Genomic DNA, 26,127 nt, shown 5'->3' on the forward strand with positions numbered 1-26,127 from the left:
CTGACAAAAGAAAACCTAAATTTGTCTTAATGGCAAGGTCTTTCATTAAGTAGATTGTAGTACGATGTGTATTTTTTCGGGATAAATCGTAGCTGGTCTTTCAGATTTTTTTTCCATTTGATAACTTCCCTGTCTTTTCAAACAATTAGGAAATGGAAATGTCCCCCAAGCTTGCTCTTTGATTCAAGTAGCGCTATATGTTCACTTCTTTAAAAGGGGCGTTGGGATTACACGATTCTTTAAAAAGGTAAGCACTGTATTCTTCTGCGTGGATCCATTTCACAATCTCTAAAACGCACGCTTTCCCTTAAAGTATTCTTTTTTCTGTTGAAGAATTTCATCTTTGTCATTTGTCATCAGTTTTACGGGAATGGTTACCCATATCTCTAACTACTTTTTTTTTACTTGATTTGCTAATAATATCCTGATATTTCTCTGATAAATATAAGTTTTGGTGTTTTCTCAATACCGTTTCAATTCGACCAAAGTATCTTGAATTCATATTTTCATTAACAACCAAAGCAATTCTAAATTTATCCCCTGCAAACATTAATTTTATGATATAATTTATTTCAATGTTAATTGCAGTAAATAATTTGAGTAAAAGAATTCAATTTTTAATTTATCGTTTGCTAGTTGAAGTTTGTCAATATTTATTGTTTTTATTATTATTATGAAGAATAACGTACGGATTTTCGATGACTAGTACTTGAAAGTTTTAAAATCCGTTGAATTTAAAAGAAAAAGGGCCTGCAAATATATTTCAGACCTATTATAACATCCACCTGTTGAATACATGAAGGAGTTATTTTACTATGATTAGTTCAGGTTCCTTTGGAAGAAGAGGTTAAGGGCACATAACCCTTTCATCCTCTATGGCTTTAGCAGGAAAATGTTACATAGCCCTTTCATCTTCTTCATATCTTTGTTTCTAGCTGTATTGAGATATTCAGATTTTGTTACATAACAGTTCTGCAGATGACTATTTCATCTACTGAATTCGATTGATTTTTTAAAAAAGGTAACATAGCCCCTTCATCCCCCAAACCTTTCAATTAAGTAGCTGTCCCAGAAAAGTTTTTATATTGAAGTTTCAAAAAGAATTTTAAGCCATATACTCATATGTTAAGATGTTCAGGAAAGGGTTAATGGTTGTTTCTGTATGTCTTTTGGAACTCATCCAAAAAATTTTTGAATTTGAAGTGCCAAAAATAATTTTTGAGGGTCTTTAGAGAGGAAAGTAAAATTTGGAAGATGGACAGTTTCCCCTTCCCCTTGCCTTTGGCTGCGCTCATGCTAAGGTCAGTAGTGGTTTTTAAGATTTTCTGGGCTTAGTTTTCTTTAAACTTGTTTGAAGGTTGAAGGAAAATATATTATCAAATTAAAAAAAACTTTTTTTCTTTAGCTTTTGAGTTTTTTGTGAGCCAGTTAAATTCTGCTCTCGGGTCATAGGTTGGAGAGCCCTGGTTTAAACTATACCTATACTCAATTCAGCGAGAGCTGATAGAGGAAGTAAACAAAGAGGGTTACTACTTTCATGACTTACTCGCCCGATTGGCAATGCTGTTCGCATTGAAAGCGTGGACATTTCGCTTATCTGATTGGCGCTGTTTTCAATCATCCCAGCGCCAAGCAGACAGCGGTAACGCCAATTGTCACGTTGCTTTGTTTACGTCCACTATCAGCTCTCGCTAAATGGACTATAGAAACAGTAAGTCTAAGTAAAACATATGTAAAAGCTAAAAAAGGATTGGTCATTACTGCAAACGAATTACCTTACATGAGCAAATGGATTTACTGAACAGATCAAGCTAGGTTACACCAAAAACGTACTAGGCTGGGTTTTTTTTTTTTTTTTGAACACACCTGGTCTGGTTACTTGTTTATGCATGTCAGTAATGTACATCTATAAGTCAGTACCGTAGAAGCGGGTGACTATGATGCATTTTTAGCAAACTTCTGACAGGGGCGGACTGGCCCTAAACTTTTAATGTGGAAAAAAATTCATGCCGGCCCCATCCAAAAAAGTTTGGATGTAGTTTTCCAAACCTAAAAAGTTTCTAGTGTGTTTTTTCAAAAAAAAAAATTCCTCCCCCCCCCAGCACCCCCCTCACCTCTCTCCCCCCCGCTGAAATACCAAGATTTTTTTTTTTTTTTCAGAAATCCTAATTTAACTTTTTATTTCAAGCAAACTAGTGAGCAGATTGATTTAAACCAAGCGTACAGCAAACGTCCATAATATACAGATGATATTTCAAGGATCAAACTTTCTAAAAAATATTTGCAAGTTTAAATTGCTCTACGCAATAAAAAAAACCACTGTGAAAACTGTGTGGCTTCTTTGAAAATCCGCATTTAAGAGTATTTCGTTTATGTAAAAGTGAATAAAAATCTTATTTAAAACAAAACGTAAGGAACTGATGTGATGTACCCCACCCTTGGCGACTTTTTCCTGTTGGCGCCAAGAAAGCGTCGCCAAGAAAACGATGTATGACGACATATGTCATACATCGTTCTTAGCGATGCTTTTTTAGCACCAACAGGAAAAAATCAGATAAAAAAACATGATCAAAGCACTTCAGAACACAATATATAAAAACAACATAAAAGCACAACAAAAAACATCACGAATATATGCTTCAAAAATGTACAGGGCCAGGGTTTTTTGTAAACATATTAAAATACAATGAAATAAATTATTGTATTAATTACAAGTCAAAATTAATGCATTAATTTTTTTTCATCATTTCTCCGGGATACGAGCCCTCGGTCTCATAGTACTTTCGTAATGAGACCTCGGCTCGCCGGCCCTGCCTCGGTCCTCATTACGAAAGTACTATGAGACCTCTGGCTCGCCAGGACCTCGCTCCGCTCGGTCCGTTATCCCTCCGACTGTTAATATACATTACAGTCGGAGTATGGTCACAATTATGTATATTTATGTATATTATGCATATTCATGTGTATGTACACCCAAGGGTTGCTCCTTCCGTTCAGTGTACAATAATGACACAGTTTTAAGTGTGAAATATGCACCATTATTGTGCAGATTTATTAATAAAATTCAGCATTTTTAAGAGTACAACCGAAAGAACTTTCAATTGTTAACATAAAATTCAGTACCTAAAGGAGGCACGTTAATAGAATGTCTAAATAATTCGTGGCATCGATAAGAATTAACTTTTAGAACAAAATAACTGTACTATTTCTGTAAAATTAATTTACATACAGTAAAAATAAAGTTAAAAACTACAAGAACCCCTCAAGGATTTGTAAAAACAAAGAATTTTGGAAGTGAGAGGTTTTTTTTGAATTCTAAAGTAAAGTACTTACCTTTTTATATGGTATAAATATTCACACTCAGTCTAAAACAATACATCATATGACAATGGCACGTTACAGATACACACCATGTTGGAGTTAACTTTTAATTAACCTTCAAGTTTGAAGAAACTGGCATTTTCTAATGTTTTTACTTCAAAACACAACTACTGAATTTAAACTAACACAAAATAAGCATTCCTGTAAGGTATATTGCATGAAACAACACCACGTATCTCTCCTGCGTGAAACCCAAACAACCCAAGTAAACAAGTTTGAACAGATCTGTAAGATTGCCTTCGGGTTGCTAAACACAGGTTAGTTTGGCCAGGGGTGCCATGCATAAAAAATTATCGCCTCATTCGCGAGAAAAATATTTTAATTTTGTGCAAAAAAATCGAATGTCGCCAAATAGGGGGGTATATCACATCTGTACCAAACGTAATACATTTGAGGCAGTGAGAAGCAAAGGGGTGTAAGAAGACATTTTCAAGTTTTGAGTAAAACTCGTATAAAGATCACATCCTAGATAGGCTTTCATTGAATTTTTTTTCTAAATCATGCTATACAGCGGCACCTACCAGTGCTGCTAATAGTACTATCTCTTGCCCCGAGACAGAGAAGGGGTCCACCTACCATTTGTACTGGTTATCTCCAAATTTTTAATTTTGCCTCTTGCATCCCTTTGCTTCTCACTGGGAACCGGACATAACGTCCAGATCCAAAACGTCCATGGATATAACGTCCAGGTCCAAAACAATCGAGGGACAAAACATCCGTTATGTCCGGCAAAAGCTTCTCACTACCCTCATATGGCCATGAGCGGTACTATTTACCCTTTAGAAAAAACTCTTTTTTTTAAAAAGTCTTTTCTTAAAATTGTATTGTACGTATTTAAAGCTAGAGTTTAACCTTACACTTTATTAATCTGTTTTAAGAATTCATTAAGATTGTTTATATGAAACAAAGAACACCAACTTAATATAGGAAATTATGATTGGTTACTGTAGCGTAAACCCTTTCTCACTTTCTCTCTCTCTCTCTGTTTTTTTTTCTTTCTTTAACTAATTTGTTTATTTAACAGCAAAACTGAAATTTACTTCAGGAATGTTACTACGTCATAAAATTTAAAGCTAAATGTAAAAACAATTCATGAATTAAATAGATGTATCTAAAAATGTAAGACATTTTCTCTTTAAAAATCAAAACAAATCACATAAAAGCTTATGGATAACTTTCAATATGAATTACAAATTCTACAGCATAATTGCTGATTGTCAACTGAAATTTTAAGTTGATATTCATTTTGAAATTAACAAAAGTCCTCAAGAGAACGTTATGAAAAGGATATTTTGCTTTTTATTTCTAATCAAGTGAAATATCCAGTATATTTTAAATCAGTGGTTTCCAACCTGAAGCTATTATCCCCAAAAGGTTGATTTGGTTCCTTCAGGGGGCAATGAACATTCAAAACAAAAATTTAAATGATAATAATAATAATAAACATAAGTAATAAACATAAATCATTATATTTTTTCAATTTTTAAATTCTAATAATTTGTGTTTATTAATAATAATAAACATAAATCATAAGAATTTAAAATTTGAAACAAAACAGCAGATATTGAAAGTGAAAACGTATGCAAAATCGATGGTCCAGAGTTTAGACAAAAAATCATGAGTTTAAAAAAGAAATGAATTAAATTCAGGAGGGCCATGCACATCCTTATATCTTGGACAAGCATACGAATTGTATTCAGGGCAAGTTCTGGACACCGGAACAAACCATTCTCTCTCTTCTTTTTTTTTTTTTTTTCTTCAAGTTTAAACTGCCAAAGTTTTTTATTCTTCCAAATCCTAAATTTTATGCCAAAAAAAAAAAAAGGGAAAAAAAAAATGTTCTGCTGTCTTTGAAAAGTATATTAATAATCTTAGTTTATTATCTCCCTTCAAAAATTAATTACTCTTGAAAAAAAAAACATAAAAAATTTGTGTAACAATAAGTGGATCAAATTGGTACAGTATTTAGGCTTTAAATTAAAATTAAGTACAGTAAAATCTGTAAAGTTGACCACCCTTGTAAGTTGACCACCTGTCTATGTAGACCTATTTTGTCAGGAACGGAATTAGTCCTATCTTATAAAATGAAGGAAAACCTCTATCTTGACCACTAATGTACGCCAAATTTGGTTTGGAGTAGTGTAAAAAACCCTTTGTAAGCTTACACTTGGTTTATTGTTTTAAACTTTCTTCGGTAAATTATTTTATTTTATTATTTATTAATTTATTATTATTGTATTATTATTATCATTTGATAGCTTTCTAAGAATGTTTTTAATGCTTCAATGACGGACTAGCATTTTACTAACTAAACAGCAGCATAAAGCTTATGCTGCTCTTTATTCTCCAACCTTATTTTTCTTTTGTTGTTCTATTTGAGATAGTTTTTTGTACTTTGTTCAGTAAAAATAGGTGTCAGTAGAAAAGTACAAAGTGTTTTCTTTCAGTTGTAATAGGTTGTGGCAATACTGGAATTGTGCTAAGGCCCGGGGCTGTACATTTTGGGCCCTCTGCAACAAAATGGGTAGGGCATCTCCCTAGTGGCCAGCAGTGTTTATTTGTAAAGTTAATAAGTCTTAATGCTAGTTTTTCTTTCTTTTTTTCTTGAATTTCTAGGGCCGTTAGCCCCCTTGAGGAAGTGAGCCCCCCGCACTGCGGGTACGCAGTAGAGATGAGTTCGGGCTCATTTTTGAGAGCCCGGGCCCGCCCGAGCCCGAAGGAAACTTTCTTGTATCAAAAACTGAACCTTCTACAGTCTGACATGATCTCTCTGTTAATGAAAAAGGTTACGTCAATTGTTGTTCATTAACAGAGAGAAGTTTCTAAATTTTCTTAAAATGCTCCACTACAAATGCATTACTGTATGACATATTGCAATGTAGTAATTGCGAAAAAAAAAAAAAAAAACACTATAAATTGGTGTTAATTTATTTATTTAATTGTTTTTTTTTTGGGGGGGGGTGTAAATTTGACATTGATTGAACTCTTTTAAATGCTCCTTTCATTTTCTCACAGTAGGAAAATGTTTATTTGCTTTGAATTTGTATCGAGATTGGCGATTGAATATCTGTGCTTGAGCCCGAGCCCGCCCGAGCCCAAAACCTATTTTTGGTTCAAAAGCCCGAGCCTGCTTCGGGCTCGGGCTGTCGGGCCCGGGCTGAGCCCGTCTCATCTGTAGTACGCAGATATGAGCTTGCTAAAGAGCCCGTCTGGCTTATTTCGGGTGCAAGGGATTAAGATATAGGATATTTTAATTTTGCCTTTATGAACTGAGAGAGTCGAGCTTGTTGCTCTTTGTGCTATAAGTGTTACATAAAAAGGCTTCAAAAAGAAAGTTAGTTGAACTTGAAATTAATAAAAATTATGAAATATTAAAATGAATTGAAAAAGGAGAAAGCCAAAGAAAATTAGCTGGCACATATGGAATTTCTAAAACTACGGTGTCTAATATAGTTTAAAACAAGGAAAAAATAACAAAACTATTTGAATAGTATTTTTAATTATGGTTTCACTTTCAATAATGTTAAACAATGAAAGTTAGTTGAACAGAAAGAGTAATAAGGGTGAATTCCTCGAAAAATGAATACACGGTGCGAGAAATGACAAAAAAATGTTTGAAAAAATCATTACTGCCCTTTATAAGTTGACCAGCGGTCTAAGTTGACCACCAAAGTACTGCACCACGAGTGGTCAACTTACACAGGTTTCACTGTATGCAAAAAATACTAATATCGATTTTACGTTAATCTAAAATTTGCTTTTTTCAAGAAAAAAGTAAGGGGGCGACGGATAAAAAAATGTTGGAAATCACTGTTTTAAATATTTATACTGTTTGTACTTTTGTGAATTTTATCTTTGTTAAACGAAAATAGATGAAGTGGACGGTGATATACAAAAATGAGTTATCCAACAAAAATTTTAAAAAAATAATGAGTTATTCACATATGTTGGCAGATAAACTGATACACTACGGGGATACAAAGACAATTTAAGCCAAATTCTGAATTAATATGTCATCTATGAAATTCAGCTTAGAACTCAATTTACTCAAAAGTACTGCTTGGTGGGTTGACTCATTTTTGTGTAACACCGTCAATTTGTTATAATTATAACCGATAGTTCAAGTTCTTATTATTTAAAGTGCTGATGACAAAATAAATAAATAAATAAATAAACACATGATGATTAAAAATATTAAACTTACCTAAAAAAGATTCTTGTCACCGTTGGATTTAAAACACATGCAGTCCCATTGAGTAGTCAACACGGTGTATAACAAATGAGTCGTTTTTTCCCTCGGAGACGAAATTGAGGAGATCTCAAAATTATCTAATTGGTTGAGAAAGTCATGGATCTATCTATTGCAAAGTGCTGGGAAACATAACAAAAAAAACGAAGGATGAAAATGAAAAAAAAAAAAAGCTTTTTAGCTGACGTTTTTCTCCTATACATTCTATTCTTAGGATGGCACCTTTCTCTTATTTCATTAGAAAAAGGTTTAATGTAATCTTTTCCCAGACAGTCTCAGATCCTCTCTGATGGCCACAAAAAAAGATCCCCACCCCCAATAAAACTCCTTACCAGAATTCCAGGAAACATCAATCCCGAACAGATACGAGAGACACCCATGGATCCTGAAGGCTTCGCTTCGGACGAAGACCACCCAACAAAGACATTGTTTCGTTTTCCCTACGTAACAAGATACGGTAATAGTTATAGGCAAGAACCGACTAACGTCCTGAGAGTGACCGTTGAAAAAGGAGCGGCCGTCCTCCTCTTCCTCCTCCCCCCCCCCCAAACAAAAAGAGCAGTTCTGGCTGATGCAGCCCTCGACACAAGAACGGCCGGCCTAGCTAAGAACTTTTTTTTTTAAATAAAATTGAGGAAAATGGTACGTACACATTGAATGCACAGAAAACGGCCCCAGTTAAGGACGGCCCATGTGGAATTTTCCACATTTCACACGTGGCCAGTCCGCCCCTGACTTCTGACAGTAATTACATTCATTCGAAAAAAATGAAATTGCATTATTACTATAATTTAAGACCTTGGGTTTCGATTCTATCCCTGAAATAATTTGAAACTTTTCCTACACCCCCTCCAGAACGGTTTTTCTTTGTACTATTCTCACCCTCTTGTTGTGGGTGAGAACGGTACAGCACATGTTTAACGTTTTTATGTAGGTTTTTGTGGTTTGTACCATACTCCACCTATCTTATATATTAACGGGAGAGTTGTAGACGTAAGCTTTGCTGAAAATTGAACTTTGGAGAGTCATGTACGCAGGGCCGGATTTAGGGGAGGGAAAGCGGGGCTACTGCCCCGGGGCCCCCACAGTAAAATTTTTACAAACTATCCTAACTTTCACGGGTTGAAAATATCGGATATATACATATATATCAAAATATTTGGATATATATATCAAAGTATCGGATATTTTCGAAAATATGATGATCTTTTCGAACCCTGATTAGGGGCCTCCACTCCTTCGTTGTCCCAGGGCCTCCACACTTCCAAATTCGGCCCTGCATGTACGTCATAAAATCAAGATGAAATAAAGGCTTTATTTTCTTCATAATTTTTGAGGATGGATACCAAATCTTATCTTCTTTTCAGGCTACTGCCAAAGCTTACCTTGCTTCTTACCTTGCTTCTGTTTGTAATTTGCTCGCAAATAAGCTTCATCTAAGTTGCTTGTGATTGAAATTAGAGACGTACCGAGTACTCGGTAACTACTCGGCCTACTCGGCCAATTTGCCGAGTACTCAGTACTCGGCCAAATTTTGATCAGATACTCGGCCAATACCAAGTAGTTGCAAAAAATTGAATATTGTCCAAGACAGATATTAAAATTTATAAAAAAAACGCAATCACATATAATATTCTGCAATCATTTACAATTTAAATTTAAATTTTGAGAGTAATGAAGTTTGTAATGCTTCAAGGGAATAAATCTTTATTTTAATGTCCCCAAAGTTAATAAAACTTATTTATTAAAAATTGTGCAAAAAAGTAAGTATAGAAAATATGGCATTTTTATATTAAAAATGTATTTTTGCTACAAACAAAAATTAGTTATAAGAAATATAAAAATACCTTTGCGTAAAAAATAAAAGGAAATAAAACAACGTTAAAAGCACAGTGCAGACACGTGTTTTGGGATTACAAGTAATTCCTTTTTCAATGCACAAAATGTGAGCTCGTTTAAAGGCATCCGACAGAAATCGGATTCTTTTGTCGAATCTCTTTAGCTAACATTTTATGCACTGAAAAAGACGTTCCTTGTAACGCAGAAACAAGTGTCTGCAGCGTTCCTGCACATTTGTTTTATTTGCTTTTAAAAGTTATTTTTTTTTGGCGGACAAGATTGGTACAATTTGTTTTAATTCCAACTTGATTAATCATACCTTTTTTATTTATTTTTAATTTTTAATTTAAAAAATAGTTTTTTTGTAAAATATTTGTCAAATATATATATATATATATATATATATATATATATATATATATATATATATATATATATATATATATATATATATATATATATATATAAAACAATTTTTTTTAAATAATGCATAGTTACATTTCAGCAGGAATTTAGTTTTAAAAACTATTATATGGACATGGAGGTCTATGCAACTATTCCAATAAGTTCAAAATTCATCACATGTGTATCGGTGGTTCTTCTTAAAACATAATTGGTACTTGGTAACTCGGCCGAGTACTCGGTACTCGGCCGAGTAATGAAAGGCCGAGTACTCGGCTACTCGGCCGAGTAATGAAAGGCCGAGTACTCGGCTACTCGGCCAAAGTGCTACTCGGTACGTCTCTAATTGAAATTATCATGTGCTTCAAGAAGAAAGTCAAATTTTACTTCCCAATATTAATCTAGATTTTGTACTTAATATCACAGCTTTGCAAAACAAATTGGCCCCACTTCTCGAAACTCATTTTTCCAGTAAAATTTTTACCACTACCGTAGTTACTACATGCATGATGGACCAGTTAAAAAAAAATAAACAATTTGAAAGTTTCATGAATATTGCTTGTTCCTGCTAGCTTTTCTGTTGCAAGAATATTCAAAAGTTTCTCATTCGTGCATATTAAATTGAGAAACTATTTAAATTTTTGGAACCACCTTTTCCAAGAAGCAACTGCAGGGTCCAAACAATGTAACATTTGATTCTGAATTGTGATAATATTATAAATTAAACTGTGCTTTGGTTAACAATTAATTCTTTTTTCCATGCATTTTCTACTGTCTGTCAATAGTTTTTTTTTTTCATCATTTTGAGAGTTTTTGCCAGTTTCTGCCGAAAATGTGGCAGAAAGTGGTTTTTGCCATGCCGGTTTTAACCGGTTTCAACCAGTGGTTTTAACCGCCCCGGCAGAAACTTGCCAGCCCTGGTTAAACTTTGGCATTTTGTTGTTTGTTTAGTCTACAATGAATATTGCTGGCATATTTTTGAATACTAAATGTAAAATTATCAAAAAACATCTTAACTTGTAATCGTTAATGACAAATATATTTGTTTGATTAAAAACTAATCTTGAACTTGTCTTGAGGGGCTTGGTGGCCGTGTGGTTTCGCTAACTGCTTTGTTAGCAGAGAGGCGTGGTTCCATTCCCGCCTGTAGACCTGGGTATTCTTTCATTCCTATGTAATGTATATCTTTCTTGAGTGTTTTCCTGGAAATAAAATATGGAAAAAGGTTGTGAATAATTAGAGGTAAAAGCTTCTCCACTGCAAATAGCTATATACTCCAATGTGTGTTATTATAAATCAAATCAAACTTGTCTTGAAATTTAATTGAACTTATTTTTATTTATTCAATTTCACTTATATATTTATTTTATTCATGAATTTTCTAATGACTTCATATTTTTCCCCTCTTATAGATTGTATTTTCTGTGATATTTAAAATAAATTATGGAATTTGATAGCCCAGATGTAGAAAAAGATTTCCCTGGGCTGTATGCTTCAGAAACTTCTAGAAAAGGTCAATCACGTGACAGTGATTGTAAGTATATGAATAATGGTACAAATTTGTATGATATAATGTTTGGGATATCTTAATTATATATTTGATATCCTTGTACAAAAATACTCGGGGTCTTTTTAGAATGCCTTTACTTCTACTGAGAAAAATTTTTTAGTTTATAGAAATATAATGCACATTTTTGTTGATCTATTGGCATTATAATATTTTTCATACATTAGAATTTTTTTAACTTAATTATATTAGTTTTTGTTTTTTCTTTCTGCTCTTTTGAATAATTAGTTAGTGTTGAAACAAAAGCTTTTGCTGAATGTAACATTAGTCTATATGAGTTAAATCTGCTTGCTGCTAACAATGCCCTACAAGTATTGCTAGTAGTAGGGGGAGATGAGGCACTTTGATCCACTTTTCAACCTTACAATTTTCATCTTGTCAAAAAATTTAATGAGCAATTTGATTTCTTACCTTGAGTTTCCCTAAACATTTCTCATCAGCCCAGATTCTTTTTTTTTTTTTTAATGTTCAGTTGATTAACTTTTTTTTTTTTATTTTTTTAATTTAACCTTGCAAAGTGAACCGAGGTGCCCTGTGCCCGGAGTATGTTGGTCCGCTCAACAGGGCATGTTGTTCTGCATTATACAAACAACTTCTACTTCAACTTAAGTGATAAATATTATTCAGTTTTGTAACTAACGTATTTTCTTTTATGTTGTAGCACTCCGAATATAAAATAACAGTGTAAAAATAAAACATTTTATTCAAACATTCTAAATTGCTAAACACCGGTAAAAGGTTAAAATTGAAACTTGTAAAATCTAAAACGCGAGCCACAGCTTCACAATTTCGTCGCAGCTGATAACTATCACATCTCGGCAAGGTCTCTTAGAAATCGTTTTTTCACCCGTGTTTAAACTTGGGTTTGCCTTATTTTCCCCGTCGCCAACTGGCGGCCGAATGATAGCAGTTCGCTGGACTTGGCTTCCTCTCGCTGCGTCCGGCGGTTGGTCGCTGCAATGTTTAGAATGAAAAATATTAATTTTAAAAACCAATGTAATTAATTTTAATTGAGAAACCATCTTCAATAAAAGTAGTAATAAATAATCACCATTAGTTCCCAATTATGTTTTAAAGTTCAAAAGAAAAATTAAATATTTCATATTCATAAGAAAATTAATGCATTTTAAAATTAGAGATTGATTAACTGAATGATATCTGGAAATATAAAACTTCCAGAGCGTAGTTATACTGGTTCAATCAGTTTTGTAAAAGGGGTTTACAAAGATGTTCCAAAGTAGATGGAACATCAATATGATTGCACACAGTTGCACATTATTACATGGAGAAAACCTGCGTACTCCTGAGTATATGATATAATGGTACGTGTTTTAATTAAATATAATTTCTAATTATCATTAATATAGTATAATTTTGCAATTTAAATGCAGTGAGGGGGTTGTCATGTTAAATCTAGCAATGGTTTTGTACTTATTTTTGTGTTAAACCTATTGTTAGGTTTAATGCAAAAGTGCTCAAAATGAATAATCTGTTAACATGAAATGAACAGTCTGGGCAGTCTAGTTTGCAACTTAATACAAATCTTTCAATCCAAAATTCTTTTGAAACAAAAAAATATTTTGGTCCCCCTAAATTTTGTATTAAACATTTTTCATTGTACTGTATCTATTCTGGAGTACACTTTGAGCAAAAAACCTTATGCATACAAGTCCCAAGCATAAAATTAGCTTTTGTTGTATTTCAAAGCTATTTAAGAGTATAAATGCAATTAGTTTCTAAATATGTATGTTTTATTGGTAGATAGTGACGAAGAAAAGGCTTCTAAAAAGGATTTACTTGGCAAGAAGCGAGAAAAGAGGGAAAGTAAAAAAGATAAAGGCTATGTTGCTTTTGAAGGTGAAAGTTCAGGAGATGAAGCAGATGAATCAAAGTAAAGTTCTTGTCATAATTGTTATTAATTTCTGAAAGTATTTTAGTGTTAAAATCAAATTGATTATTTTACTGATTTATCATAGAATAATGAAAAAGAAAAACTATCTGGCGTATTTTCAGGGAGATAAGCTGCACCAGCATATGCACCACACTATACAAAATTTGAGAGAATGATATTCAACAGTTACACCACATCACCTCATAAGCCACATTATAGCTTCATTAAAAAATTGATTTGTTAGCTCCTTTGTGGTGTAATAAGTTATACATGTAAAACATTAACATTATTCTAAAATAATGACCTGGTAGTTGGTAACATCAGCAGCGGTAAAATAAACTTGAAAAGGCTAGGAAATAATTATAAATAAATAAATTTATATATATATATATATTAGGGTGGTCCTTATTTTTGAAGTTGTTGATATTTTACACGACGCCCCCTCAATTTGTTCCATTATACAAATAAATGATCCATGCAAAATTTTAAGTCAATCCATGAATATTAACACGTGCTCCTAGGGTCCCCTTTTTTGAGTTTCGAGGAAAAAATTGCGAATTTTCTCATTTTTATGTAAAAATATTCCTAGCAGTGGCGGATCACCGCATAGGCGCATGAGGCGATAGCTGGGGCCTCCAGCAAAGCAGGGGGCCTCGGAGCTGCCAAGTGTCACATCCTCAAAATTATGGTTTTCCATGATAAATCCTCAAAACTCATGGAAATTGATAGATAATCATGGATTTTAGGCGCGGGATGATTGCTCATTGCTTCCAATAGAGATAGGGCCCCCTGAGTCTTAAGGGGCCCCAGGCTTCAGGTGCCTTTGTTTAGATTTCCCCAGGAGTTTGGATTTTCCTCATTCTTCCCAGAATTTCAGTACAAAATAGTATGTTTTTAAATACTCCACAAAACTATTTAGTACTTTCCGATAAAATGCAGTTAGTCTTGCTAGAATGATTTTTACAGTTCCAAGCAGTTTTTTGGCTGAGTACTCCGTACACTCGACCACTTACTACTCGGCTGAATAAAGAATATTCATCTTGTTCAAAAAAAAAAAAACACTATTGATCACGAAGATATTTGCTTTAATTGGAATAGCCAAGGACAGGCCCGGATCTGCCCCGCAGATCCCGCAGTGCGGGGGCCCACCTCCGTAAGGGGCCCAACGGCCCATGAAATTGAAGGAAAAATTTTTAAAAAAGAAAAAAAAAACTAGCACTAAGGCTTATTAACATTACAAATATACACTGCTGACATCTAGAGAGGGGCCCTACAGATTTTGATGCAGGGGGCCCAAAATTTATAGCTCAGGGCCTGGCCAAGAACATGTCTAGAGGGGGTTAGACCCCCCCCCCAAACAAACGATAACCAGTCATTATTTGTCGCAGCATTATATCAGTCCTCAAAATATCCCAGTCGTCATTTGTGAGATTATGCCCGAGTCGGTGTTTTTAAGGCAAGTAGGACTTTTATTAAATGGGATGTAACTCAACGTAATTCGACCTCTTCGAATGGTCACTTTTCTTGACGAACAATTATATTGCCCTTCCTTATCTAGAAGGGAGCCTAAGGGAGCAGACAGATCTGTGGGGGGTCCAGATCGAAGCCATCGGCACAATGGCATAGCTGTGTTTTCTTTCTTTACTTTTTGCAAAGTTTCCCGCTTTCCCACCAGTAACCAACCCGTAACAAAATAGCTTTATGACGTATTTAGTTAAATAAGTAATTTGGAAAAGGCAGGAATTTTTTATTTTTTTGGAGGAAGAACGAAGAACGGTCGTCATTCGCTGTTTTGATTCACTCGTGCTCGTGAACGTGCTTTTGCTCTGTCTTCAATCAATGACAAGACCATTCTTTTTGAGATAAATTTAATGATATGTTTTAAGAACTTTAATTTTTAGAATAATGCTGCTATCATGGTGTTAAACGATGATATGGTGTTTTGAAAAAATAGGTTTAATGGTACAAAGGTATAGCTTTTGGGAAAAAATATACTGTTCATTCTTCTTTAAATTATATTTCCATTACAGAAAAAGGGAACATCTGTTAATTCATTGCAAAAACGCTTTATAAAATTACTATAAAAATTTTAAATGCCTCTGCTGCGAAAGTAGTTGATTTTGAGTGTTCTCCTTCTTTCACTGGTGCCATTTGTTTGTAATATATTTTACAATTTCCACTTCATAAAGATTGATTTACTCATTAAAGGTAAACGTTTTATGTATAAACTGCAGTTGGGGCAAACCTACCCTGACAGCGTCGTAATGCAATAATTAAGAATTAGACCTGCGTAACTTTCACAATGCTGCCAGGTTAGGTTTTCCCTATTTATAGAAGTGTTTCAGTTTTATTTTCAGGAGTGTAAATATGCCATATTCTACACAAGTAAAAAGCGTGTTTTAATGCTTTAAAAAAAATGATGGTAATGATTTTTTTTTAAAAATTTAAAAAAACATAGGCTTTAAGATTTACTTGAAAACTTCTGAAGAATAAGGATTTTCGAACTTTGAATTTCAGAAGAAAATAAATAATTCCAGGAAAATACTGTCAAAAAATCTGGATACTCAAAAATTCTGATGTTTCTTTTATATTTTTTTCATTCTGTGTAAAAGTACTACGAAAGAAATTCATCATCCAAGTGAAGTCAAAAAATAAATAAATAAATAAAGGAACGAAAATAAAAGGGCTTCATTGATGACTTATTAAATGACTCTCGAAAAATTACTGACCCTAATGTTACAAAATATGATCTTAAGAATCGCCTTTTTAAGACTTAAATTTCAGGAAACATTCGAACAAGGTTCCCCGAACTGCCTTCCTTTAATATTATAAGAAAATCAAGTTTTTTGAACTACACTGGTGCCATTTGTTCGTAATACATATTACAATTTCTACATCATAAAGATTGATTTACTCATTAAAGGCAAAAGTTTTATAAACTGTAGTTGGGGCAAACCTAACCTTACAGCGTCGCAATGCTATAATTAAGAATTAGACCTGCGTAACTTTCACAATGCTGCCAGGTTAGGTTTTCCCCAACTATAGAAGTGTTTAAGTTTCATTTTCAGGAGTGTACATATGCCATATTCTACACAGGCAAAGAGCGTGTTTTAATGCTTCGAAAAAAAAATGATGGTAATGGTTTAAAAATTTTATTTTGAAAACATAGGCTTTTAGATTTACTTGAAAAATTCTGAAGAATAAGGATTTTCAAATTTTGAATTTCAGAAGAAAATAAACAATTCCAGGAAAATACTGTTAAAAAATCTGGATACTCAGGAATTCTGATGTTTCTTTCATATTTTCTTCATTCTGTAAACGTACTACAAAAGAAATTCATCATCCAACTGAAGTCGAAAAATAAATAAATAAATAAAGGAACGAATATAAAAGGGCTTCATTGATGACTTATTAAATGACCCTCGAAAAATGTACTGGTTACAAAATATGGTCTTTAGAATCGCCTTTTTAAGACTTAAATTTCAGGAAATATTCGAGCAAGGGTCCCCGAACTCCTTTAATATTATTAAAAAATCAAGTTTTTTAAACTACACTTAAAAAAACTTAATTGGAATAGCTCCTGAGTAAAAAAAAAAAAAAATGCTGAAGCTTAGGACCATAATTTTTGAACAAATTTTCACGGAAGCACCTCTTTCTTGAAAAATTGTTTATCATGTAAAGTTTGTCTACAATTGCGTTTTTGAAACTTCAATTTCGAAAATTGGGAAGGGGGGGGGGAGAGGGAGAGAGAAATTGATTTCGATCTATTTTTAAAAAAGATTGATCGGGGGCACTCCCTTGGCTCCATCCCTTACCCTAACGTTGATAAATATCGCGTTTGTAAGGCTTCAATTTCTACTACTTTCCGCTGAAACACCTGCACCTTTTTGTTCCCAAACATCAGCAAAGAAAGTCTAAAATTACGTTTTTAAAACTTCAAGTTTCAAAATCCGGACCCCCCTTCACTTCTCAGATCACAGGTTTTCTCTTTTCTTTTTTTTTTTTTTTGTTAAGTGTCCCGCCCTCCAAAGACTTTTTTCTGGTTGCGCCACTAAATTACACTTGCATTGGAAAACTAGGTAAAGCTGGGATTTTGCTAAATGCCAGAAATCGGGGCTCGGTGGAAATCTCCCCTTGCACTGACTAAGTTACGAAAAAATATAGATTTTTTTATTTTGTCAGAAATGTCGTTTTTTCCCTTTTAAATAAGAATGTAACTGCGCCCCCACCTCTTCCAAAACTTGTTTTTTATCATATATATATATATATATTATATCGTTTTTGTTGTGTCAATAGAGGGCCTCCGAATAAGGCTGCGCCTGGGGCCTCACAATCCCATGATCCGCCACTGATTCCTAGGTTTCATATTTAAAGTAATTTTGAACTTCGATAGATGTTGCTACTTCCAGACCAACCATTCTCTCACTTTCATTCTGTAAAATTTTACATATTACATAGAGTACGTGTACACCAATGGCCTTGGGATAGGCATGCTGCTGTTCGCGCTCGTTTCAAACCAAGCGGCAGGGGAACATTTCTTTCCACCAAGATGGACACAAGGGATTCTAAAGGCCATTATTGAATGACCTAGGCCATTAATGAATGATTTTTGATGACAACAAATTGCCTCCTCCAGGCTTTGGGGGTGTTGATTTAGAAAATTTTCTGTGTATGTTATAGGTGTGGTCATGGGTGCAAGTTTGGTGATGTGTTCAAGACGGAAAATATTTTCAGCCCCCCCCCCCCCCCCCCACCGGCATGCGGGTTTAAGGAAAAATTTGTATGTATAAATGTTGCAGATTTAACAATGCCAGTTTTGGAATCTGTTTGATTTAAATTTTAAGCCTTAAAATTGTAATATTTAAGTGTTTTGACGTCATAATTCCAAAAAATCTAATATCCGGCAATAAGGCTCTCCCCAGAAATTCTTTCAAATTGAAGTCCAAAAAACGCTATGGTAGACCATTTTGGTAAAGTTCAGGGAAAGGAGGGGTTCAGGGACTCTTACATCAATTATTTCAAACTAATAGTCCCAAAATCACAATATTGGGCAACCTTCAAAAAATATTAAAGAAAGAGGGGGGGGGGGGACGCTATAGGCTTTCCCGAAATCGAAGATTTAAAAACAAAATTGTAATTTAAATTTCATAACGTTTATACGCTGTTTGAATGCACTATTGAAGGGATGGAGTTCAGGAACCCTCCTTCGGCAATATTTCGAAATTGAAGTTTTAAAAACGCAATTTTAGACGATGTTGGACAATGTAAGGGGTAAAAGGGTTTGCAGCACACCACCATTACTTTTTTGCCGATCCTAAACATTTTTGTTGTAGCAATAAAATCGCTTAGGACATAAGATTTTTACTTTTGCAACATAAATCGGTTCTAATTCGAAAATCTACCCAAGGTAGCGCCAACAAACTAGAAAAGAAGGAAAGGTAGGGAAGGGTAAGGCCGACTAATTATAATGAACTGTCACCATTCCCCCACAGTCTTCATTTGAAAAAGAATTATTTTATAAGATAACAGTTGGTGAAATAGGCAATAAAAAATCGCTTCAGTGAAGTAGATATATTTTTTAAACAAGGTACCCTTTTCAACATTCATTAATTAAAAAAAGAAATAGGGGAACTGAATCCTAGCTGCAGGCAGAGTTCCCGAATCACATCCCTCTTAAGGCACTCAAATATAGCCTAAAGTGGCGCTTTAAATATTTCAGCATCAAAGAATTTTCAGAAGAGAACTCCCGAACCCCTTCCTCTGAACTCACCACAAATGTTCTAAATTTCAATTTTTAAGGCTTCAGTTTCTAAATTGTTTTGTAGGAATAGTACCCCTCTTACCTATAAACATGACTTATGACCGCCTAAAAATTTTAATACTTTAATTTTGGAAATTTTTGAAAAAATCTTCCTACAACCTTCCCCCTTAAGTCATCCAAAGATAGCCCAAAACAAAGCTCTTAAAATTTCAGAAACTAAAATATTTCGGGTTGGGGCTGCGGAATACCTCCCTCCCCTCTCATTGTGTTTACTAAACGCAATGTAAGTTTTTGTTTCAGATTTATTTTTCTATTGAGAGAGCAACTCCCTTCCACACATCGCCAAAGACAACCCAAGTTTAAAGACTTCAATTTCGAAAATGTTTCGAGAAAGACCCCTGAATTCCCTTACTCTTAATTCACTCAAAAATAGTCAAAATAGCATTTCAATACTTCGGGGAGAGAGACTCCTCCCCCCCCCCCGAACTCTTTCCTCTAAGTTCACTTAAATTTTACTTAAATTTGCAGTTTCCCCTTTTCATCACCGAAGATTTAAGAATTTAAATTCTAAAACGTATTGAGAGAAAGCCTTCAAATTCCCTCTTCTTAAGTCTTCCAAAGATTACCTAAAGCTGAGTTCTGAATACTTCAGTTTTGAATATTTTTTGGGAAAGGAGAACCCTGAACCCCAAGACGGTCCAAAGTTGCGCTTTTAAGACTCCAGTTTCGGAATTTCGCTTAAAGAGAGCCCCCTCCCTCCCTCTTGACATTGCCAAAGACAGCCTAAGAGATTTAAGACTTCAATTACAAATACTTTTCGGGAGAGGGTCGCAAATGCCCTTTAACTTAAGTCATTTAAGTGTAGCCTCAAATAGTTTTTAATACATCAGCTACGAAACATTTTCATGTTAGAACACCAAAACAATCTCTCATAAATTCACCAAAGATTGCCCAAATTAGTGTTTTTAAGACTCCAGTCTTCGATTCTTTTTTAAAAACCACTTTTACATCATTAGAGACAGCCTAAAACTTTTTGACTTTTAAATTTTTAAGAGTTTGCAGTGGAGAAATATCGAACCACTCCTAGCTTGAAAAATATCAATTATTCGATATTTTATACTGTAACCCGTGAGTAACACCCCCCCCCCCCCTCTTATATTGTCCAAGATATCAACGTTTTAAGACCTCAGTATCGTGGGTTAATTTGCGGACAGATTACCCTCTTTTCAAGAGCAGCGTTTTTTCGCAAACTCGTGCTTCCGTTATTTTTCTCCTTTCCTTTCTCTGCCCCCCCCCCACCCATATTTCCATTCTAGCGAGTGTTCGATTCAATGACATTAGAATTTAGTGATTCCTCAAGTCTTTGTCAAAAATGCAGGAACGGTTTGCGCATCGGTGTTTCCAACCAGCTTGAAATCCCCCCCCCCCCGATTATTTCCAAAATTCCCATTTTCATTAAAATCTTCAAAATCCTTGATAGTTTCTGTTTTACCTGGTATGTGAATGCCCTTTGCTGTGGCGAAAATATTTCATCTTGTCAGCAATCACTCTCAATCGGTGATGCAGATTCAACTCTTAAGACATTTTAAGAGCGTACATCATTTTCATTTATGCGTGTAAAGTTTGAAAAAAAAAACACAAATGAAAAAAACCGAAAGGATGATCGAAAATAGCATGAGAAAAGGCTAAATTTTCAATTAGAGCCGATTGCTTCGAAAAATCAGGGAGAATAGCGAGCAACTCCTCGGTCTGCAATGCAGTGAGTTGGAAATAACAAAGCTATACCTAAAAAAAGTCAAACGGCGCGAGCCAAAAAGCCACTCCTCCAAAAGAACGTTGCAAACAAAACAAGCACATGGCGGAAAACCGGGAATGTCGATGTAAATTCGTAGTTATGGAACGGTCCTGTAATAATAAAGCATATTTTTCAAACACTCAATTTTTCTTTTTTCATTAAAAATTAAAAGAAAGTCATTGAATTTCTTTCCGTCCCGACCTCCGTCTCGAAAATTTTGTCAAGACAGGAATCCGTCCTGAGACGGAAGGTCTTGCACCCATGGGTGTGGCAAATAGGGTCACTAGGTTTCCATGCTATAAATATAAGTAATGACAATTATATTTTAATTTGATGTTCTTTAGTTATATACTTAAATGTTTATGCATTCTTATAATTTAAATTTTGAAAAATCCTCGATTACCCTACCATAAAAATAAATTCTATTTTCCATATCTAAAATATAAATTTTAAAAAATTCCAGATCGGAATAATGTAAAAATCTATACTTTAAACTGTCTTCTATTTCAGTACATAGTCCTTTATTATCATCAAATTCCTCTTGCAATTCACAAGATTTAGAAACCGAAATGGGTATCTATCCTAACCTGTTGAACCTTTTTTCTATATCTGGTGTGCCACAACGCAAAAAAGCTTGACAACTATTGAGATCTGCTCGCATTTCATCAATGTAAGACAAATGCCATATTGGGGACAAAGTTGCTGCTAATTTATTAACAGCCTATGTAGATGCAGTAAATTTAAATCCAAATAACCTTATGATCAATCGTACATCCCTTAAGAGAGCAAGAGAAAATCTTCGAGAGGTAAAATCAGATTTCATGAATTTAAATTTAGATTTCTTAGTTATTCCATGGGATACAAAGCTACATCCAGATGTAACTGGAAAAAAACGCCGATAGGCTTACCATGATAGCTTCGGGTTCCAATGTTGAACAGCTACTCAGAATTTCCGAGATATTTCTTCAGTTGCATATGATGTCTTAGATGATTGCTCTTTATTGCTAACTGTTCAAGCTGTAGTGTTTTATACAGCGGCTTACAATACCGGCAGTACAAATTGTGCATGTAATTTTTTAGAGCAAAAGCTGAACGGTGATATATTGCATTTGTATTGCTATCATCATTCACTTGAAATCGTACTGTAGAGTGTCTTTAAAGAAGTTCTTGCCTTTCTTAGTTCTAGACTCGATATTCCATTATTTAAGCGCTTCAAAATTCAAAAACTACACTTACCACTTAAATTCTAAACGAAGAATTTTATGACATATTATTGTTCGTAGAAAGCGGAACTAAGAAATATTACAGAGAATTCTTATAACGTGTAATAATATTTCTTGGTGAAGTCATCCCTCCTACAGGGATATGTTTTCGGCAACCTGGAGCTTATCTGTGAGCCAGATGGGTGGCAAAAGGAATTTATTGTTTGAATATTTATATATTTAGGAAACAATTTAAAGTGACCTTACATGAAGAGATTGCCCATAAATGCTGTTTTACAGTTAAATGTTGTATGAAGATATAGTTTTTCGCAGCAACTCATTCTAGGCCTTTTAAATTAATATAAAGTCTAGTGTCTAAAAAACCTGCAGCGTATAAAATGGTGACAAACATGCAGCAGAAGCAGTGATTGAAAAATTCATAAATCACTTATGGTACTTAGGGGATGAACTAGTACCTTTGTCCGTATTGGATGAGGGAATTAACTTTGAAGATTGGAAAAGATTTCTTCAAAAAATGCTTGCTGAATAGGAAGACATGACTGATGACTGTATAAAAAATTTCAAATAACAGTAGATGATTTGGAATACTTTCTTAGTAAAAAATTCCTCTTTATAGAATCAATTACAAGTCAATAAAACTGTTTGATAAGTTACAAACACCAAAAGATGTTTTCCTATTTGATCCTGATTCATGGCAAAATGAAGGAAGCTATTTAAAGGGAAGAGATATCGTTAAAATGCTGAAAGTTATGAATGATACAACTGAAACAGGAGCACAATTAATCGAAGAATTTCACAATCAGTTTACCAAATATGAGTCACAAAAGCAATTTAGTATTTTACAGACAGTCGAAGACTATCAGAAAAAAAATGCACACGATTGAGATACATTGAGAAAAGCGTATGTTTAAGGTAAAGTTTCTAAAGCACTATTTCATTCTTATTCAATGTAAAATCTTTTAGACGATATGAAGTAATTAAAAAGATGAATTTTAGTGTTACCTCAATGTAAAAATATTTTGCAAACATAGGAGAAACGATGTACCGGGTCTGAAGTAAAAACTCGAAGATTTGTGGGAAAATTATCAAAAGTGTTAAAGTTCAACATCCTAGGGGCACGTGTTATTATTGACTGATCGAGTTCAAATTTTGCACCGATTACTTTTCATTATAGTGTCACAAAACTAGGGGGCGTCACTTGTTGAATTACGAAAAAAATATTTTCCCATATAAATAAGGACCACCCTAATATATATATATATATATATATATATATATATATATATATATATATATATATATATCAATGATATTCAGTCCACCCTAGCACACCAAGCCTGCTTGGATTAGTGTGATTGACACCGTGAAACATGCTTCTTCTCCAGTCTCCTCTCACTGGATAGAAGCTCAAGTGACGTTGATTGTCATTGCAACAACAAAATTTTCAATAAGTAAATTTAGAAGAAAGAAGTATTTGTGATTCTTAATGATGTTGCCATGCAGTAAGCACTAGCTATAACTGAGTTCATATAACGAAAGTATTGAATCACAGTCCCTCTACTTCAATAAAATTCAAAAGTACTCAGGATGGGAAAATTTGCCTTAGAATTTTTTTTTTTTTTTTTAAATTACTAAAATACTTTTATGGAAAGAAACTATGTGAGCTAAAATATCTTTTATCAAATGCATTAAAGCCATATCCAGATAGGCATAATATATAGGCTGTAATAGAAATCAATGAACTTTTTGATACATACTCAGAAAATAACTATTTTGTTCAACTTAAAAAAAAGTTCTGCCCCAATTTTTTTGAAAATTCTTAAACTTTAGTACTTTCATCACAGTCAAAATAAAACTTCAAAAAACTGAAACAAACAGATTTGAATCTTTATGTCTTGCCTTTCTGGTACAATTCTCTCATTAATTTCAGCCCTTGTATGGCATATATCTTCATCTGCAATGTCTCAAACAAAGATTTGTTAATACAAGTTAAAAGTAGCTCTTAGATACAACACAATTGAATTTCAAATTTTTATCTATCAAAACCGTACTCTTGTCAGGTATTTGAAACTAAAACACACACCGTTTACAGTGATAGCCTCCTTTGAGTAGTGAAGAAGTACGACCTGAGATCATGTGTATAGCACAGGAATCCTATCTTACAGTGTAAATGAAAAAATAATTGAGTATACACCAATTCCTCTAAGGAAATCAAATTTTGTACATGAAGGATGAGTCAAAGAAACGAAAGTAAGAAATATCCAACACCTATGTAGAAGCAAGTTGTCTCTTACCAAACTTATTTATCATACAAAATTTCAGCTAAATAAAATAATATTTTTGGCTGCCCAAATGAGCCTCAATCTTAGTATTTAGCCTGATTTTTTGCCAAGGTGTCAAAACGGAATAACAAAATCAAGGGGGCCACAGACCGGGAATTATCAGGGAATTTGAAAATTCGGGAAAAATCAGGGAATTCCAGAAAGGATCAGGGAAAATCCTCAGCTGTTTTTTTTTCTAAGTTAAGTGGCACTTTTGTAGCGCCAAAAATGCTATAACTGGCTCAAGTCTAGTGGCATTCACATAAACAACTCGCCGTACTGAAAGGAGAGAAGATGGAGGGGGTAAAAGCAAACTCTTCTCTTTGTCTGTAGCTTGGGGAAAACGCTGCTTTCCCCAAACAGATCGCGTAATATGTAATGTGTATAATAATATATATTTAAAATTATTTGTAGAAATAATTAATCAATCAATTAAATAATTACAATTCATTATAAACTTTTTCCTTGGTTAAATTTTTCATTATCAACTTTTCTTGGATCAGTTTTTGACGATGCATGAAACTTAATTTTAGAAAAAAATTGAATATTTAAAGATGAGAACTTATTTATAAAGTTTCATTTCTCTGAGAAATATCATTTATGTACCATGTTTTATCTAATCAAGGTTATGATTTAATAATTGTCTAGTTAGTACAAGGTCAAACTTGTTTGGCAGAAAAATGCATTTGTTTATTTTTTAATGTGGAGAGAGACTACTTGAAAAAGAGAATGTAGTAGTTATGTAATTTTAAATGTGGAAGAGACAATGCTTTGTAAAGAAAAATTGTTCTATCTTGTTAAATAAAACTAACCAATAATATAAATTCCTCTTTTATTTTTCTAACTATTTACAGGGTGGCGACAGATCAGGGAAATCAGGGAGATCAGGGAAAAGTCAGGGAACTTTATTAATCAGGAAAAAGTCAGGAAAATATCAGGGAATTTTGAAAAAATAACAAAAAATCAGGGAAAATTGATTTTATGAAGAATTTTTTTTTTCTTTACAAAATAAGTACTCTAATTCCCTACGCATTTTCCGCCAATTATCTGTTCAAAAAAAAGAAGTAAAATTAATAAGGTGCGATTATACACTGCCGCATATTTGTGCATCTTTCTTCCTCAGCGTCAAAGTATTGAATCTTACTTATTAATCAAAGGTTGTTTATTTTACCTAGTTTCAAAATTCCTTTTACACTTTCAGTGCTTCATAAAATAAACAACCATACAGGCAAAGAGGAAGCCTTCATTAATGCCTTAGCTCCTTTGCCTTTATTCCATTGTCTCGAAGTAATTAGAGTACTGTAATCACGATTTCAAGAAGAAATCTTTGGTTTTTGAATTAATACTATAAAAGCTTAAAAGTTATTACTTCTTCGCATTTTTAATTTAATTGCTAAAATTGAACTTTCAATAAAAAAAAACTTTGCTTTTTGCCGTTATACTATTTGTTGTCACCGAAGATTATAAAGGTTTTCTTTTCTTGAGGCTTAAGTGATTCTTTAATTTTATAACCATGTTGTATTCTTCTTTTATATATTTTGAAATTAACTAATTTTTTTTCCTTTTTTTTTCCTTGCATTTCAAAGTTGTTTGTTACAAAAGCAATCTAAGATTTTTTTTCGTTACATACTGAAATCATTTGAAATAGAGTTAACTTGTGTACTTAAGTAAATATATTAATTTTTTTATTGTTAAAAT

At 33.6% G+C, this 26,127-nt stretch overlaps 1 protein-coding gene across 2 annotated transcripts in view; it reads left to right on the plus strand.

Moving 5' to 3' along the window:
* Nucleotides 1–26,127, plus strand: part of LOC129218179 (ralA-binding protein 1-like) — a 105,327-nt gene that overhangs the window by 18,416 nt on the left and 60,784 nt on the right. For both annotated transcript variants that reach the window (XM_054852397.1, XM_054852396.1), the window contains exons 2-3: nucleotides 11,284–11,405; nucleotides 13,200–13,329. In XM_054852397.1, coding sequence (XP_054708372.1) covers nucleotides 11,315–11,405; nucleotides 13,200–13,329 — 221 coding nt within the window. In that variant the 5' untranslated portion in view covers nucleotides 11,284–11,314. The remainder of the gene's footprint in view (nucleotides 1–11,283; nucleotides 11,406–13,199; nucleotides 13,330–26,127) is intronic.

The sequence above is a fragment of the Uloborus diversus genome, chromosome 3, assembly GCF_026930045.1.
Source record: "Uloborus diversus isolate 005 chromosome 3, Udiv.v.3.1, whole genome shotgun sequence".
NCBI classification, from domain to species: Eukaryota; Metazoa; Arthropoda; class Arachnida; order Araneae; family Uloboridae; genus Uloborus; species Uloborus diversus.